The 18,382-nt window shown below is 28.3% G+C and overlaps 2 protein-coding genes across 2 annotated transcripts; both read left to right on the forward strand.

Annotated features, from left to right (window-relative positions):
* Positions 1-341: 341 nt before the first annotated feature.
* On the forward strand, positions 342-3,221 carry LOC113386665 (cation channel sperm-associated protein 1-like). The gene is made up of 2 exons (XM_026624429.1): positions 342-399; positions 2,392-3,221. Exons 1-2 carry the CDS (start codon positions 342-344, stop codon positions 3,219-3,221), a joined length of 888 nt encoding a protein of 295 aa, XP_026480214.1.
* A 1,414-nt stretch (positions 3,222-4,635) lies between these two features.
* Positions 4,636-13,061, forward strand: LOC113386666 (hornerin-like). Its single transcript, XM_026624430.1, has 8 exons — positions 4,636-4,651; positions 4,935-5,177; positions 7,512-8,286; positions 8,346-8,945; positions 8,990-9,274; positions 9,319-9,603; positions 9,684-10,525; positions 12,571-13,061. The coding sequence occupies exons 1-8, from the start codon at positions 4,636-4,638 to the stop codon at positions 13,059-13,061; spliced, it is 3,537 nt and encodes a 1,178-aa protein (XP_026480215.1).
* Positions 13,062-18,382: the final 5,321 nt, after the last annotated feature.

The following is an 18,382-nucleotide window of genomic DNA, read 5'->3' on the forward strand; positions in this document are numbered from 1 at the left end:
AAAATATATTTTTTTTAACTTCAACCGTCTGCAAAAGGAGGGAAACTGGTTTCTTCTGATAATCTCATCCAATCTCAACCCATACTATTTGTCATTGAAAAAGACGAACGCAATTCGCGGTATCTCTATATATAGTTGTAAAATATCGTTTATTTTTCAGAATTTTTGTATTTCATAAACAGAACCGTTGGGAGAATATAAACAGAAGTGGCCCGACTTTTAATAGACACATTTAAATTGATGTCGTTGGGGACAACATAGAGTAAAAAATTGTTCATAGACACCAGGATTTTTAGTTGTTTGTTTTTGGTTGGGATAAAATTTTATATATTCAAAGAAAAATGAAGAGTTTGTTAATTTGTGTCTTTTTTGGACTGTGTGCTTTGACTGCTGCTATACGTAAGTATTGTTTAATTTATTTATATTTATTATTTTTATACATCTATTTTAAAAATTTTCTTTCCTAAGTCTTGAAGTTTTTCTACTATTTACATTGAAATTCAAGTTATCCTTCCAGTTATGAAAAAATCTCTAATTGGGAGTTCATCATAATATTTTTAAAATAAATTTTAACATGTTTCTGAAAGTTGTGTTTAAAAAGCACTTTTTCATACCAAATATTTTCTAAATTGGTATAAATTTTTAAAACAATTAAAAAAATATTAATCCTTAATCCAAAAATCAGTCTCATTTTTGTATCAAAATAAATTAAACATAATATTAACATCGTTTGGGAGTACAAAGCAAAAAATGTTAACAATTAAGGATTTTGAGGAAACAGTAGAGCACCCGATTTAAAAAACATTTTGTTTCTGTTGATTTTGGCGAAAGCAAAAAAAAAATTTTTTTTTTATTTCAAAAATTCAAAAAAAAAAATTGTTTATTATTTTAACTTCTTTACGTTTGTATATTGAAAATGATTCAGATTTTAATTTTAAATTCTCATCAAACTTCTAAAGATCACTTATATTCTTCAAATAAATAATTTTTGGTAATATTATTTAGATATTACTATTTTTAAAATAAATTTATTTTTTTAAAAAATGTGCTTGAACAGCACTTTATTATATCAAATACTAATTAATTTTCTAAATTGGTATAAGTTTTTATAAAATTAAAAAAATATCAATCCTAAATCTATAAAGCAGTCTCATATTTTATCAAAATAAATTAATCAATCGCTATTAATAATGAAATTTTAATTTTTGTTAATATTGTTTAGATGTTTTTTTAGATATCCAAAATTATATAATTAAAAATTTATCTTAATATTTGTAAAATAATTTTAACACGTGTCTAAAAGTTAAGTTTAAACAGCTCTTTTCTCACAATGTATCAAAATGAACGATTTATCTCATAATTTATCAAGATAAATTTTATATTTTCCTTATTTATATTCACCAACTTTCCTAATTTGTTAATTATTATTTTTTTAAATTTATTTATATCGTTTCTTGGTTTGTTAATTAGTCAATATTTTAATTAGACGATTTTTTTAAATTCTAGATATCTAAATAAAATTTAGATCGCGATCATAGAATAATTTTTAAATGTGCAATGACGTATAAAATTATTTAACAATGATATAACAATTTTGGTCTATAATAGTCTAATTTGAACCAATCTTTAAATAAATTATTTCTATTTGATATTTTGTGCTAGATACACTTAAATAAGGACTTATAATTTTTTCATATTTCTAATAATTTTAAATTTAAAACAATTACTCCAACTCATGATTTTATTTTTAAAAAATCTGTATGTAAAACGCAATGAAAAATAACTCTCATTAAAAAGTATATATTTCGAAAATTTATTAATATTTTTAAATATCATTCAAATTTATTTTCATAAATAAAAAATTTCAACTGAATTTAAATATTTCTACATCTATTTTATTTAAAGTTCAATTTTTGGTTTAAAGTCAATTGTGGTTTTTTGTACAATTCAAAAATATTCTGGTGCTCTGGACTTTAAAATAAAATTAGCTTTTAAAAATTTGCAAGCCTTAATCTTTACTACCATTTTTTGATTTTATTTTGTTTCTTATCTAAATCTTTTTATATTTCAACACAAAGTATAATTCTAAAGTTTATTAATAATTTTGAATGTCATTATTTTTTTTAATAAAAGAATGTCTTAACTGAACTTTTAATATTTTTAGAATAATAATTATCCAACTATAAAATATAAAATTAAAAATATAAAAATATTATGGAGCTCTAAATTAGCTTTTAAAATTTTTCAACCTCCAATCCTTACTACCAATTGTTGATTTTATTTTTCTATCCTATCCAAATCTTTTTATATTTATTTTTTGTTTTTTTTTTATTTTTTTTATATTTTTTTAAAATTAATCTTTATTCTTTTCCTTTTTTATCTTTATTTTAGCGTTGGCACAGCAAGAACATTCCAACTCAGCTGTCGACAGCGCAATCAAAGACATTTTCCAACAAAATGATGGAAACCAAGAACAACTTGGTGGACAACAAATTGGATTAGAACAAGGCCAAGTTGGTGGCAAACAATTGCAACAAGATGCTGGCCTTGGCCTTGCTCCAAACCCTCAAGAAGATGCTGGTGGTATACAAGGTTTTGGCCAAAGTCAACCTAGTGGTGGTGATCAAGGTCTTCAATTAGGAGGTGGCCAAATCACCGAAGAAAGTGGCGGATTAGAAGGATCTCAAGTAGGTGGTGGATTAGAATCTCAACTTGGTGGTGGATTGGAATCTGGCAGTATTGGTGAAGACAAATCCCAGCAAGGTGGTGAGGGAGGATTAGGACAAATAGGCGGTGATGAAATTGGTGGAGAACACAAACTTATTGGAAAACCTGAACCTAAATTGTACGACCACCATAAACATTACGACCATGACAAGCATGACTATCACCATGATCATCACCATGATGATGATGATGATGATGATGACGATGATCACGATGATCATCATGACTACCACAAACATGAACACCATGATTATGATCACCATCACGACCATCACGATTATGATAAACATGATCATCATGATTACGATAAACATGATCACCATGATCACCATGATTACGACAAGCACGATCACCACGATTATGATAAACATGATCATCATGATCACCATTACGATCACGATGATCATCACGATGACGATCATCACAAGTATGATCATCACGACAAGTACGATCACCATGACAAACATGGTCACGATGATGATGATGAATATTAGGAAAGTTCCGTATCGGAAAAATTTATTGAAAGTTTGTTCAGCTCTCTCATGGTTGTTGTTAGTATGCAATATGTATAAGCAAAATTTGTGTTTTGCCAAAATTGAATAGTATTGATTTATTTATTGTTTGATTATTTTATAGATGTAAAAACAGTATTATTTGTGAAATAAAATATGTTATATAATAATTGTAGTTTTATTAACTTACCAAAGGAGAAGTTAATGTTTTTGTAAAAAATTCCAATTGGCTAATTATATGTTTTCTCGACGTTTCAAGCCATTCTGAATCGAATGAGACCAAATTTGTAAAAAATATGTAAAAAGTATGTGTGTGCGTGTGTCTGTGTGCCTGTGTGTGTGAACATATTTTTTGCCGTAAAACGACGTTTTCTCAAAAACGACTGAATAGATTAAAAAAAATTAAGATCCATTCTATGTTTTTTCGATGAGCACTAGTGTTTTTCAATTTTGTGCGACGATCAGCCGAGCCGTTTCTTTGTAAATCGCAGAAAAAAAAATTCGTACACGTTTCAGCCCGCAATTTTGAATCGATTTTAAAAATTTCAAAACTTTTTGAAATAAATTGGTTGGGAATCGTGCTGATTAGTTTCTGGTAAAGATCGGCCGGGCCGTTTTCTTGTGATGAAGTGTTAAAAATAAATTTTTTGACGATTTTTATGATTTTTTTTAGCAAGAGATATCATGGTCTTACGACAAATAGTTTAATGTTAAAAATTTATCAAAGTTTGAGAAAATATCATAGTCAAAATTTGTGTCAAAAGTTGCAATCAATTCATTAAAATGAATTGAATGATCAAGTGATGTGAAACTTAACACTAAAAAAATTCATCAGAATACTATTGTTTTTTGAATTTTTTTTTAGATTTCTGATCTGATACTAAATTAATATTTGATTATTTTAATATCGATTTAATATTAAGAAATACTGTTATTATTTTTCCCTATAAACAGAAATTGTATAATTTTAAACAAAGTCCATGATTCTTCTTATGTTACTAATACAAACACCTCCAAAAAAACTTGTACACAATAAAATTTGTCTAGCATCCCAATATTTCATTTATTCAGAAATAAAAAAAAAATCTAATTAAATATACTACTACGTTTTTGCGCGTTTCTATTTACTATTATATATATATAAATTTTCAAGATGCAGAATGCAAAAAATTCATGCAAATATTTAAATCAATCGGAAGATGCAACAGACTTTTTAATGCGTATACACAAATTAGTATTTATGAAGCAAATATTAATTTTAACAGTTCAAATAGAAAAAAATGGTATATAACATGCTGAAAATTAGTTCAAAATTATATTCAGTTGTACGAGATTCAAGAAATCATTGAACAAAATGAAAACTTTCACTATTTGTGTACTCTTCGCACTATGTGCTATGGCTGTGGCTAGACGTAAGTAAAATAATAATTAATATTCATTATAAGTAATTTAAGACATTTTTTTATAAAATATATTTCTTTTAATTATATTTTAAGACGCAAAATTTTATCAAGACCTTTTGTGACCTTCTGTGAAAATGCTTTCAACAAATTTTATACAAACAAATATGATTTACCTAAATTATTTTGCTTTAAAATTGAATTGTACCAATGCCTTGGAAAGTATTTTTGTTTATCTGAGGATCAACTGGAATAATTGGAATAATTAATTATTATTAAATTATTTATTTCTTAGCCAATCTTCCTATGCCAGAACCACCATGCCCAGAAGACAACAGCCACGAAAGTGGTAGCCAAGAACATCATAGTCATGAAAGTGGCAGTCATGAACATCATAGCCATGAAAGTGGCAGTCATGAACATCATAGTCATGAAAGTGGCAGTCATGAACACAGCATGGAAGTTCCTGATGTACCTTGTATGCCTGAACCTCCAGTAGTTGAGCCTCCATGCTTGCCAGAACCACCAGTACCAGACTGCTAAGTTATTCTGGAAACTTAATTGGACTGTTTGATGTCAACTTGGAGGATCTATATTTGCATGCTATATTTTTATTGTTTTTTTGTAATTTATTAATTTATTTAAAGGTTTTCATTACCTTATGTACTAACTCAGAATAAAATATCAAGAGATTATAAGTCTTTGATTTGTTCATAATCATTTTATCGATGATTATCCTGAAAAAAAAACTGATTGACGATGTTTAATCTAAAAAAACTGACAGTTATTTAATTGTTTTAAAAATTATTAGTCTCTGAAAATGTAGCTTTTTGGTACTCTTCAGCGCACTGCTTTAAAATATTGGATTTTGAAATTGAAAAAATTGAATATTGAAAAAATATAGAATATAAATTTCTATTTTCATATAAAACTTTTAATTAGAAAAATTTCTATGTGGAATCTTCACAAATTAATTTTTTTTTTATTTAGTTAACTTAAAATAAAACATATTATTAAGGCAATATTTTTTATGAACTTCAAATTGTGTAGAATAAATTATGAAAAAATCATCATTTTAGTTTATGTATAAAATATTTTAGCACTAGTTTTACACACTGTTCTACTTATATAGCAGAACATTAAAAAATAGAATTTCTGAGTAATATATCAATATTTTACTATATGATTTTAATTACCTCTATTAACTTTGAAACATTTTATTATCAATACAGATTTTAAAAATGTTATGTTAATATTACTTGAATTTTTCTAAACTACGTTTTAAATATAACTGCATAGTTAGAATAATTTAATACAATTATTGCAAAAATAGATGATGATGATGATTTATTACAACGATTAAACAAACTTTTGTACTTTTTTCAACTTTCACAAAGATCAATATTAGTTGCAACGCATTGCAATAACAAATCTATTCGATTTTTGTTATATTAATTAATTCAGATATAATGGTATTAATAAAATTAATATTTCCACACCAAATTTTTTATTTGAAACTAGATTAATTCCTATTAAAAATCAATTTGAATAATTATATATTAAGTTCAAGTTTTGAGTGGTGTTTTATTATATCTTGAATTAATTTCAAATATAAAATTTATCAAAAATAAATCCCGATCTCAGAGTTTTGATTTAAAGTTAAACTTTAAATTCAATACAAATGAAAATTATTTTGTACACCTATCATTGAGAAATAAGAATTTTTATTTTAATTTTTTAAATAATGTCTTTGACGTTATTTACTTTATTACAAAATGATCTTTATCATATTGATATATTGCATTATATATGACAAGGCAAATCCGAAACTTTTTAATTTCTAATTGAAGTTATCAATAAACTAGAATTCTAACTTAGTAAAAACCAATCAAATTCTTGCAAATTTTGTTAAAAAATAAAATTTAAAATTTTTTGAAGATTTTGTAAATCATTATCCGTCATTATACCATTTTTATTCTTATAAATTAATAATTAATTTTTGGAACCTAGTTCATGACTTCATAACTCTATTTGAATTGGAAATTTTCAACAATTCATTTGGAAAACATCTCCGTAAGATATTTCTATTTTAATTTTGCTCATTTAAAATTAATAATAATATTTTAGAAATAATTCATGCTTCTGACAATGAAAAACAGTAGACTTGTATGTACCTTTGTAAAAATTTCAAATACTTTTTGTATATATAATTATCCATATCTTATTGGGATAAATGTGTGCGTTTGATTTTTATTATTAACAATTTAAACTAAAATGATTAATTTTGCAATAGCTCTGTAAATTATTATTAACCTTGAGAATACAAAATAAATAAAGTGCTCTTATATATATTTGCCTAAATCGGATTTTAAATAAAATAATTATTGTATTGAATAAATACAAATATTTTAATTAAATAATGAACAGATTTTTAGATGCACACTGATTAATTATCTGTAATTAAATTAATATTGTTTGAACGCATATATAAAACCGAAGTTCTTAGCGCGGCTTATTTCATTATATTTTTAAATTTAAACCGGAATATTCGCAAAAAATGATTAACTTTAAAACACTTATATTTTGGCTTTATGCACCACGATATTGGCTTTACGTAAGTTAACAATTGATCGATTTAATTTTTTGCAAAAAAATATAAAATGTGTTTATGTAAGATTGAATTATTTTCCGAACATATATAATAATTACAAAATAAGAAAAATAGTTTCTAGTTCAGTAATATTTAAAATAAAATTAAAGTTCAAATTTATAATAGATCTTCATATATTTTATATTTATTATTTGCTTCATTATTAAGTTGATAAAAATGGTTTTTGATTTTGAATATCAATCCCTTAATTTATTGTTGCAGCTGTTCTTGATGACATTGATAATGATGTTGTCACTGTAACTACTTACGAATATTCTGTACATGAAAGTTATGAAATTGACGATGGTGGTCATGAAGTAGTATCTGAAAGCAGTGCACACGAAAGCCATGATATCATTTCAAGTGGTCAAAGTGGCGGAAGTCATGATCATTTAAGCCACAGTCATGAAAGTCTTGGTCAGGAAAGCCACAGTCATAGTAGTCACGAACATGGAAGCCAAGAAGTTGATGTTGGCGGTCACGGAAATAATGGCCATCATCATGGAAGTCACGAGCATGGAAGCCATGAAGTCAACGGTGGCGGTCACGGAAATAATGGACATGGTCATGGAAGCCACGAAGTGAACGGTGGCGGTCACGGAAATAATGGTCATGGTCATGGAAGTCACGAACATGGAAGCCATGAAGTCAACGGTGGCGGTCACGGAAATAATGGACATGGTCATGGAAGCCACGAAGTGAACGGTGGCGGTCACGGAAATAATGGTCATGGTCATGGAAGTCACGAACATGGAAGCCATGAAGTCAACGGTGGCGGTCACGGAAATAATGGACATGGTCATGTAAGCCACGAAGTGAACGGTGGCGGTCACGGAAATAATGGTCATGGTCATGGAAGCTACAAACATGGGAGCCATGAAGTGAATGGTGGCGGTCACGGAAATAATGGTCATGGTCATGGAAGCCACGAAGTGAACGGTAGCGTCACGGAAATAACGGTCATGGTCATGGAAGCCACGAACATGGAAGCCACGAAGTGAATGGCGGCGGTCACGGAAATAATGGTCATGGACATGGAAGTCACGAACATGGAAGCCATGAAGTCAATGGTGGCGGTCACGGAAATAATGGTCATGGTCATGGAAGTCACAAACATGGAAGCCATGAAGTGAACGGTGGCGGTCACGGAAATAATGGTCATGGTCATGGAAGTCACGAACATGGAAGCCACGAAGTGAATGGCGGCGGTCACGGAAATAATGGTCATGGACATGGAAGTCACGAACATGGAAGCCATGAAGTCAATGGTGGCGGTCACGGAATTAATGGTCATGGTCATGGAAGTCACGAACATGGAAGCCACGAAGTGAATGGCGGCGGTCACGGAAATAATGGTCATGGACATGGAAGTCACGAACATGGAAGCCATGAAGTCAATGGTGGCGGTCACGGAAATAATGGTCATGGTCATGGAAGTCACGAACATGGAAGCCACGAAGTGAATGGCGGCGGTCACGGAAATAATGGTCATGGACATGGAAGTCACGAACATGGAAGCCACGAAGTGAATGGCGGCGGTCACGGAAATAATGGTCATGGACATGGAAGTCACGAACATGGAAGCCATGAAGTGAACAGGGCGGTCACGGAAATAGTGGTCATGGTCATGGAAGTCACGAACATGGAAGCCATGAAGTGAATATTGGCGGTCACGAAAATAATGGTCATGGTCATGGAAGTCATGAACATGGAAGCCATGAAGTCAATGGTGGCGGTCACGGAAATAACGGTCATGAACATGGAAGTCACGAACATGGAAGCCACGAAGTGAATGGCGGCGGTCACGGAAATAATGGTCATGGACATGGAAGTCACGAACATGGAAGCCACGAAGTGAATATTGGCGGTCACGGGGATAATGGTCATGGTCATGGAAGTCACGAACATGGAAGCCATGAAGTGAGCGTGACGGTCACGGAAATAATGGTCATGGTCATGGAAGTCACGGACATGGAAGCCATGAAGTGAACGGTGGCGGTCACGGAAATAATGGTCATGGTCATGGAAGTCACGGACATGGAAGCCATAAAGTGAACGGTGGCGGTCACGGAAATAATGGTCATGGTCATGGAAGTCACGAACATGGAAGCCATGAAGTCAACGGTGGCAATCACGGAAATAATGGTCATGGTCATGAAAGCCACGAACATGGAAGCCATGAAGTAAACGTTGGCGGTCACGGAAATAATGGCCATGGGCATGGAAGTCACGAACATGAAACCTTGAAGTCAATAGCGGCGGTCACGGAAATAATGGTCATAGCCATGGAAGTCACAAACATGGAAGCCACGAAGTTGACACAAACGACGTCACTACTATTGAAATAAACGACTGTGATCAAACTGTAGTCAAAACTGAACATGAACACAATAGTTATGAATTAGATGTTCAAGAACACGACAACAAGAATGTGAACATACATATGAATGATAATAATCAGAAAAATATGCATGTCACTGATAGTGACATCTCAAGTGTAGATATTCACAAAACTGCTAGTGAAGGAAAAGAAAGCTCAAATGTTTATGAAAGCGACAGTTCCAGTTTAAATGTTCATGAAAGCGAAAGCTCAAGTGTTCAGCAAAGTGACAGTTCCACTCTAGGTGTACGGATAAGCGATAGCTCGAATGTTTACGAAAGTGAAAGCTCAAGTTCAGATGTTCAGGAAAACGAAAAATCAGTCTACGAAAGTGATAGCTCTAGATTATATGCTAAGGAAGACGAAAGCTCAAATGTTCACGAAAGTGATAGCTCCAGCATAGATGTTCAAGACACCGTAAGCTCTAATATTCACGAAAATGAAAGTTCTAGTTTAAATATTGAAGACAGCGAAAGTTTAGTTCAAGAGAGCGATAGCTCCAATTTAGGTGTTCCGAAAAGCGAGAGCTCAAATGTTCACAAGAGTGAGAGCTCTAGTTTAAATATTCAGGAAAGCGAAGGGTCACCTATTCATGAAAGTGATAGTTCTAGTTCAGATATTCAGGAAAGCTCTAATGTCCACGAAAGTGAAAGCTCCAGTTTAAATGTTCAGGAGCACGAAAGCTCTAGCTCAAATGTTTATAAAAGTGAGAGCTCCAGTTCAACTGTTCACAAAAGTGAAAGCTCAAGTTCGAATATTTATGAACATTCAAGTTATGACAAATCTAGTTACGATCATTCTAGCTATGATCATGAAAGTTATGAAGTAGATTTTGATGACTTAGACTCAGACATCAGTACAGAAACTGTCGGACTTAAATTATAATCTTAAGAAATATATTTTTCATGATTTCATTATTATATCTGCCACACAGTGTATTAATTTTTTATTTGAAAATAATCAAAAAAATAAAATTAATCATTGAAATAATTATAGGCCATGCATGATGTATAAAATAGTCTCACTGCCATTCGAATTCATTTGGATAATATGAATAAAAAAATCAAACCAGACTATGAAATTATATTATTTGTATTACTTTTGTATTTATTTTATCTGTAAAAAATTATTGGATTCTTAATTTAGAAGTATTGCATAAAATACCTTAATGAGGAACATAAAAATTATATCATTGATTTGATTTTATTGATATAATAATATACATAATAACAAATATAAGAGTTTAAATTAATATTTATTAGTGATATAAAAATATAAATAATATAGTAGTTTTAAAATAAGTTTTATCACAAATATAACAATACTTTTATTTCTTAAAATTCATTTAATATATTCAATTTTGGAATTATATATATTTTTTTTCAATTACATTTGCTTTATTGATTTTTCAAATTATAATTTACTATGTGAATTTCAACTTTTTGAAAAAGAATTTTATTTTTTCCGGAAAATCTGATTTGCTTAATATCTTTGCTAGATATTTGAAGTAATTTGAATCGTTCGATACTAATATTAGAAAAAATATGTGTAAATAAATAAATAAATAAATAAAAATAAATAAATATGTTTGTGAACCAAAATATTCGTCGACATTTTGCTGTAAATCGACTTTACCGATTTTAGAAATGTAAAGACTATTTGGTAAAACTTAATAAAAACTTGCGATGCTTAGTTTTGCAAAATTGAAGAATTATTTTTTTTATGAAATTAAGAGAATCGTATAACATTGTTCATTACAATTTTTTGCAAAAAATCTTGAGTGTATTTGAATAATTTAAATATCTTTTGAAAGCTATCCTTTGTGATTAGAATTTAACAAAAGGTGGTTTAACTATTTTTCATTAATAATTTTTATTGAACTATTTTGTTGAAAATTAAAATTAAGATTATACGGTGTTTGGTATTAGCAAACAACCGAAAATATTATAGGCCTACAGAAAGTGGTTTATTCATTAAGTCGATTTTTTATACATATAGGGAAGTTCATACAACTTGACTTTAGTCAAAGTAACGCTTATAGTCAATTTATATTTTTCTCATTAACCTGTCGATGATTATATTATTTCATAATAAATACTGATGATTCGTAATGTGTAAACATTATAACATTTAAATACAGAAAAAGTACTATTCAAATGGTTTTAAAATAATTATTTATCCATCTATTAAAATTTAAAAAATATTACTAAGGAAACATAAAATAATTTAATTGATTTTACAGATTGTTCTGAAGGTATCTGAACTATGATTTAATAATTATTGTTATACAAATTATATATATGTGCCAAAAATGAATTATTTTTATTACAAGTGTTAAAAAAATATGTGCTTGTTACCTTAAAGTTGAATGTCCATAAAATAATTATTACTTGATAAAAACTGTGAAATAACTACAATTTTCTTACAAGTCAAGTATCTCAATACAAGTTTCAAAACCCGGATTTACAATTTTATAATAACTATTCATTTTATTTATAAAGGTATAAAGTTTGTTGTACATTACATTTTGAATTATCTGTTTTCATTATTTTATTTCTGCAAAAGTGGTCAATGATCAAATAGAAAGAAATGAATAAATATTAGCGTCTAAAACAGCAACTGCAGTTTGCAGATATTTAAATAGAAGAAATGCTTGTTTTCGTAACAAATACCATATTTTTCCAAGCTTTGCAAATAAATAACTTACAATATAAAAGGAAAACCGACGAGTGATCTATCATATTCTGTTGTTCAGTTTTACGGCAAATAGAAAAACAGGAAAATGAACAGTTTCAAATTGTGTGTTTTTTGGCACTTTGTGTCACAGCTTTGGCAAGACGTAAGTAGAATGAAATTACAACATTTTTTGTATATTTTGTATTATTTTAATTCTAATTTTAGCCGGAAATTTCGGTATGCCAATGCCTGAACCACCATGTATGCCAGAAATGCCAGAAATACCAGAACTGCCAGAACCACGTCTTCCTGAAATGCCAGAACTCCCAGAACCATGTCTACCTGAAATGCCTGAGCTTCCTGAACTTCCAGAACCATGCATGCCAGAAATTCCAGAACTTCCTGAACCATGTCTACCAGAAGTCCCAGAACTTCCTGAACCATGCATGCCAGAAGTCCCAGAACTTCCCGAACCATGTCTTCCTGAAGTCCCAGAACTTCCTGAACCATGTCTACCTGAAGTTCCAGAAGTTCCTGAACTTCCATGTCCTCCAGAAGTTCCTGAATTACCTGAGCCATGTGTACCAGAAGTTCCAGAATTACCTGAACCATGTGTACCAGAAGTTCCAGAATTACCTGAGCCATGTGTACCAGAAGTCCCAGAAGTTCCAGAAATCCCATGCCCAGAGCCTGTTCCAGAATTGCCTTGTCCTTAAATTTCCGCAATGGAATTACTACTAGACTTAGGAATTATTAATATAAAATGTAAAAATATTAAAAATATGAAACTAATAGGGGTACAAAAGGGAGAGCTGGTAATGACATTTTTTTTCTTACTGAATTGTTGTAAATATGATTTTAACAGAAATATATAACGAACTAAATAAAAATTTGTTGTTAATTATTTTAGGATAAATCCAGGTCATTTAAATATAATTAAAATATTAGGATGTGTGTCTTCCTATAATAATAATAATAAGTGATATAATTTATATCATCAAATAATTTATTGTGAATTTATTATAGATTTGTTGGCTACAATTTCGCCTCATAAACTAATTCAAAGATTTTTTAAATCGGTGAACAAAAATATTTTTAATTAATTACACTTTATGATTTATATATGATTATATACCAATTATTTTATTTTTTAGCTTTTGATGATAAATTTTTTTGAAGAAAATGCTTTAATGTAGATGGGTTCAACTCAGTAATAGCTCTTGTATTTTAGAGTATTTACTAGTATTTTTAAAAGATTAAAAATGTATCAAATTTAATGAAATTTCTTTGGGTTTAATAAAAATATTCTTAGTTTTATGATTGAAGTAGATATACTTCTACGAGTGTGGACAAATTCCATAACAGTTTTCATAATTCAGATCAAACCACTTGATAATATTTTTATATCGCATAAACTTATTTTTATAAGGGTTAATTTTTATATAAGATGTTGATTTTGTAAAAAAATAGAGTGACTTAAAGATTGTTCTCGTATCAACTTTTTTATTGAAATTATAAAATCTAAAAAAGGTCCTGACTGGAATGACCTAGAAGTGGCAATTATTAAGGCAATTTAAATAATTTTTTTTTATAAATAAAGTATTTTTATATTTCAATAATTATTCGATTATTAATTAATTATTTTATTTAATTATATTTATTGATGAGCAGTGTTGTGATTATGCCCGTAGAACTACCAATTTTGGCATTAAATAATATTAAATATATTATTTAATAATATTAAACATATTATTTATCATTGTAAAATTGATATATTAAGACTTCCACTGTGTGGGTTTGTTTATGAGTTTTGTTTACAAAAATTTGAGAACAATTTCTGGAATATTTCACTTTCAAACCATACCAGAACCTACATTAAATTAGATGAAAAAATTATATTGTACATATATAAATTGATAAAAAAATTAATATTTTTGCAATAGTGTATTTTTTATATTTGTTGGAATATTTTATTGACATAACTATATATGATACATCTTTACTATTTGTAGCCTCATAAATTATGATAAAATACGTAAATCGGCTTACAAATACGTACTGAAGAAATATTGTGTTTATTTTAAAAAATCTGTTTAAAAAGGAGGATAGAAAACAAAAGTGTTTATTCCACAAATATAAAGTTTTTATATCGTTTCAAATACAAGTCTAATATAAATGCCTTTAGCGATACTGGCAGGAGCTAGAACAAAAAATTGAGGATGATTGATTTTAAATATGTGTTTGTTATTTTGTTAATAATTTGTACAAAAACTGTTGTAGGTAAGTACAATGATATAAAATATTCTCTGTTAAAAAAATTGTCATACAGTTTAGTATAATGAGGATCAAATAATTTGCTAAATAACTCAATTATAAATTTCTATTTCAAATTATTTACATTAGATATAATCAATGTCAAAGAAATTGTGGAAATAGTCATCCAAATCTTCAATTTTGCACAGACTTTAGTTTGTTTTTTAAACTTTGATCAATAGCTAATTTCAAAGTAACAAATTACTTGATCCCAGACTTCACTATTTTTTATAAATTTTAATAAACTAAAAAAATTCCATTACCTAGGTGTACAAGGTCCTTACCAGCCTGCTCCTCATCAGCCTCCTCCAAAATGTTTGGGTGAACACGAAACTTATGTGGATTCACCACAAATTGATGTTTATTGTGAACAAGAAACTGTCAAAGGATGGAAAGTACCAGATGATGCTGAACCAAGTCATTGTGTTTGTGTCACAGGATTTAGTAGGACTTGTTATCCTAAAGGACCTTGCATTACTCATATTGAATGTTGGGACGCCAAACAGAAAACTGTTTATGATTGATTCGAAGAAAATGTCAAATTTGTAAGAAAAATTTGGTTTTTGTATGGAGAAAAATGTTAGATGAATAAAATTTAAATGTTATAGAAGCTGTTATTTTTATTGGAATGGTTGAGAACAATAATTACTTATATTTGTTACTGAATTTGAATTTATGTGGGCTTTTGGTTTTATGCAATTCTATGTTTGAGTGTTATGAAAATAACTGAAATTCATGATTTTTAAGAAAATTTTTATAACTCCTGAAATGCATGAATTAATATAGTAAGGATTGAAGACAAACTAAAAATTATTTAATAAAATTACAAAGTTCTAAAAATGTCCTGGCTTATTAGTTGAATAAATAGAAATGATTTATGCAATCTGAAATATATTTTTTAAATAAAATTTCTTTATCATTTAATAATTATTTGAACGTTGATTATTATGATTCTTTTCTTTTTTTAAATTATTGATGCGCAGTGATATTATTATGCCCGTAGAACTACTAATTTTGGCATCAAATAATATTAAGCATATTATTTATCTTTATGATTACTAAAACAGTTTATTCAAAAATTGATATGTTTTAGCAATAACTATTATCATACTGCAAAAGTAATACAAATCTCCAGGAATAAATTTCATCTTTCCTTTTTCAAAGATAAATGAAATTATATTACTGATAAAAAATCAAATATTCGTATCTAATATTTTTTCATTTTGATTTATGAGATCCTGACTTAGGTTGAAATGTAATTAAATTTTTGATGAAGATTTCAATAAAACATTTAAGAAATATTAACTAATAGTGAGTATTGTAAGTCTATACTATATTCTATATTAAAAATTTTTAGCTTTTTTAGATATATTATAATTTTTCAAAAATATGCCTGTTATTCAAATTCACCAAAAATGTGATTATTCATTCAATTTTTTTGTAATTTATAAATGGCTTAATTTGCTTTAACAAAAATTAAATCAATTTTGCATGTTGTCTTATTTTATTCAAAATTACTAGTTATAAAATATCTAAAACTATTATTTATTGTTTTGTAATGATTAGTACATTGTTCTGGATCTTAGGAAAGAACGCGTAGTTAAATATACATTAAATTTGAAATTTAGTTTTGATAGTAATTAATTTAAAAATATAATACGCATAAATTAATAAAAAAACGTTAGTATTAAAATTATTTACTCAATTGAACGTCACTTTTTTCTCTCTCAAAAGGTTTACACAGATTTATTTATTTTTAAACTGAGAAAAACAACAATTTTCTTTTGTTAACACAAGTGTTATATTTATTTAAAAAAAAGATGATATAAAAATTTATTTTTATTTCACCATACATATGAGTAAAGTAATGTCGTCATATAAAAATTAAATTAAACATGGTTTATATGTGTGAACTAATTTTATTTGTTGCTAGTACATTTTGGTTCCAAGTCAAAAGTGCAACAAAAAATGCAGTTTTTGGTTGTTCTTTTATTTATTTAATTTCTGGAGCCGCAAATGCTTCTGGTAAGAGAAAAAAATAATGATTAATTTTTTTTATTTAATTAAATTAAGTTCTTATATTTTGATAAAATATTTTATCATACTTCTTTAAGGGTAATTTATATAATTTTTAGAAAGAATAATTATCTACTGAATATTGCATTGCATCCTGGTCTTTAACAAAATTAAATTGAATGGAAATCAATTATCATTAAAAATAAGTAGTATAAAGATACGTATAAAATTTAATCAAATGTGATGTAAATAATATAAATTTTAATTAGTTAAAAGTCTTAAAATTAAATAAAGTAATTGTTCACTAAATTTTCTTTAAGTAATCTCACCTCTTTGACTTAATTTTTTCGATGACGTAGGTAAAAGTTTTTTCAATAAAATTTTGTTCTCTGCTACTTTATATATATATATATATATATATATATATATATATATTATATCAAAAATTTATTACTTTTAGAACAATTCTACGCCGCCCCCACTACCCCACAAAAGATTTGTTCCAACCCCCATATGTTCAGGAAATCACGAAGTATACGTCGAAGAACCAATTGTCGATACTTATTGCGATAATTTATGTCGAGAAAATTGGGCACCACCTGAATGCGCCCCTGTACACACTGTGTATGTGCCAGTGGCTACGGAAGGGAATACTACCCTGACGGGCCCTGTATAGCAGGGTTTTTATGTTTGAGTGATGAATCAAATTATCATAAGAGGAAATATACATAGAAACTTTCGAGATCCGAAATTGAATGAAAAATATGTATTTATTATTTGTAAATAAATTATATTTTATTGCAAGTTTTTGATACAATTGTCTATAAATATCAAAAATAACACTAAGTGATACTTATGTAAGAAACATATAAGGAAGCATGTTCATATATAAATTTTGATTTAATTTTTCCAATTTGAGTCTCAAACGATTAGGAATGACTTGCAACGTTGTGATATATAAAAATATTGTCAAATATTAAAACATTCTAAAAATAAAAAAATTGACTATAAAACGACGTGAGATAGATCACAATTTTTGTTTGCTCATCAAAGATGAAGAATATATATTTCTATAAATTTGCATTTTTTCTTATTTATAATGTTTTTATTTTGTACATATCTAAGGTTCTAATTGTTTTAGTATATATATATATATATATATATATATATATATATCTTTTTTAAAATTATTTATTTAAATCAAATTTCACAAACCTGTTTAACACTTTGGCTAGTGACGCCATGACTTTATGCAAAAGTTAAAGGCAATAAAATTAATTTTTGTTTTTTATCTGGTTAGTGTAAAATAAAGATTCGTTCAACTTTACCATATCTCACATCGTGGATATGGCGAAAGAATGTTAAGAATAACATCAGGGATGATGAAAATATCAGAGATATCGAAATAATTTTTTTTGCAAATTTTGAAGAAATTGCGTATATATAGGTACTTAATAAGCCATGCTTGGTCAGTGATGGTAGGTCTGTGTTAGGCATGTAACATATGACATATGACATTTGATCAATCGGGAGAGTTCCGCAATTGTCGTCGGCAACGTTCGCTCAGACATGTGACGTCACATACTCTTCTATGTTGGAGCATATTTTGCGCTCGACTAGCACTTCATGTAATATAAAGTCTATGTTTTTTACCATCAAAAACACAAGATTGCTTTGAATTCATTTTTTTTTAAAAATAGCTTCAGTT

The sequence above is a fragment of the Ctenocephalides felis genome, unplaced genomic scaffold (genome assembly GCF_003426905.1).
Source record: "Ctenocephalides felis isolate EL2017-DRISC unplaced genomic scaffold, ASM342690v1 CF-g0.4_SCAFFOLD_03571, whole genome shotgun sequence".
Classification (NCBI taxonomy): Eukaryota; Metazoa; Arthropoda; class Insecta; order Siphonaptera; family Pulicidae; genus Ctenocephalides; species Ctenocephalides felis.

Excerpts from the sequence above, each read along its gene's own strand:
- LOC113386665 (XM_026624429.1), top strand. The coding sequence starts at position 342 with ATGAAGAGTTTGTTAATTTGTGTCTTTTTTGGACTGTGTGCTTTGACT. Across the intron at positions 400-2,391 it reads TGCTTTGACTGCTGCTATAC|CGTTGGCACAGCAAGAACAT; the intron begins GTAAGTATTGTT and ends TCTTTATTTTAG.
- LOC113386666 (XM_026624430.1), top strand. Across the intron at positions 9,275-9,318 it reads ACGGACATGGAAGCCATGAA|TCACGGACATGGAAGCCATA; the intron begins GTGAACGGTGGC and ends TGGTCATGGAAG. Across the intron at positions 9,604-9,683 it reads ACAAACATGGAAGCCACGAA|TTATGAATTAGATGTTCAAG; the intron begins GTTGACACAAAC and ends TGAACACAATAG.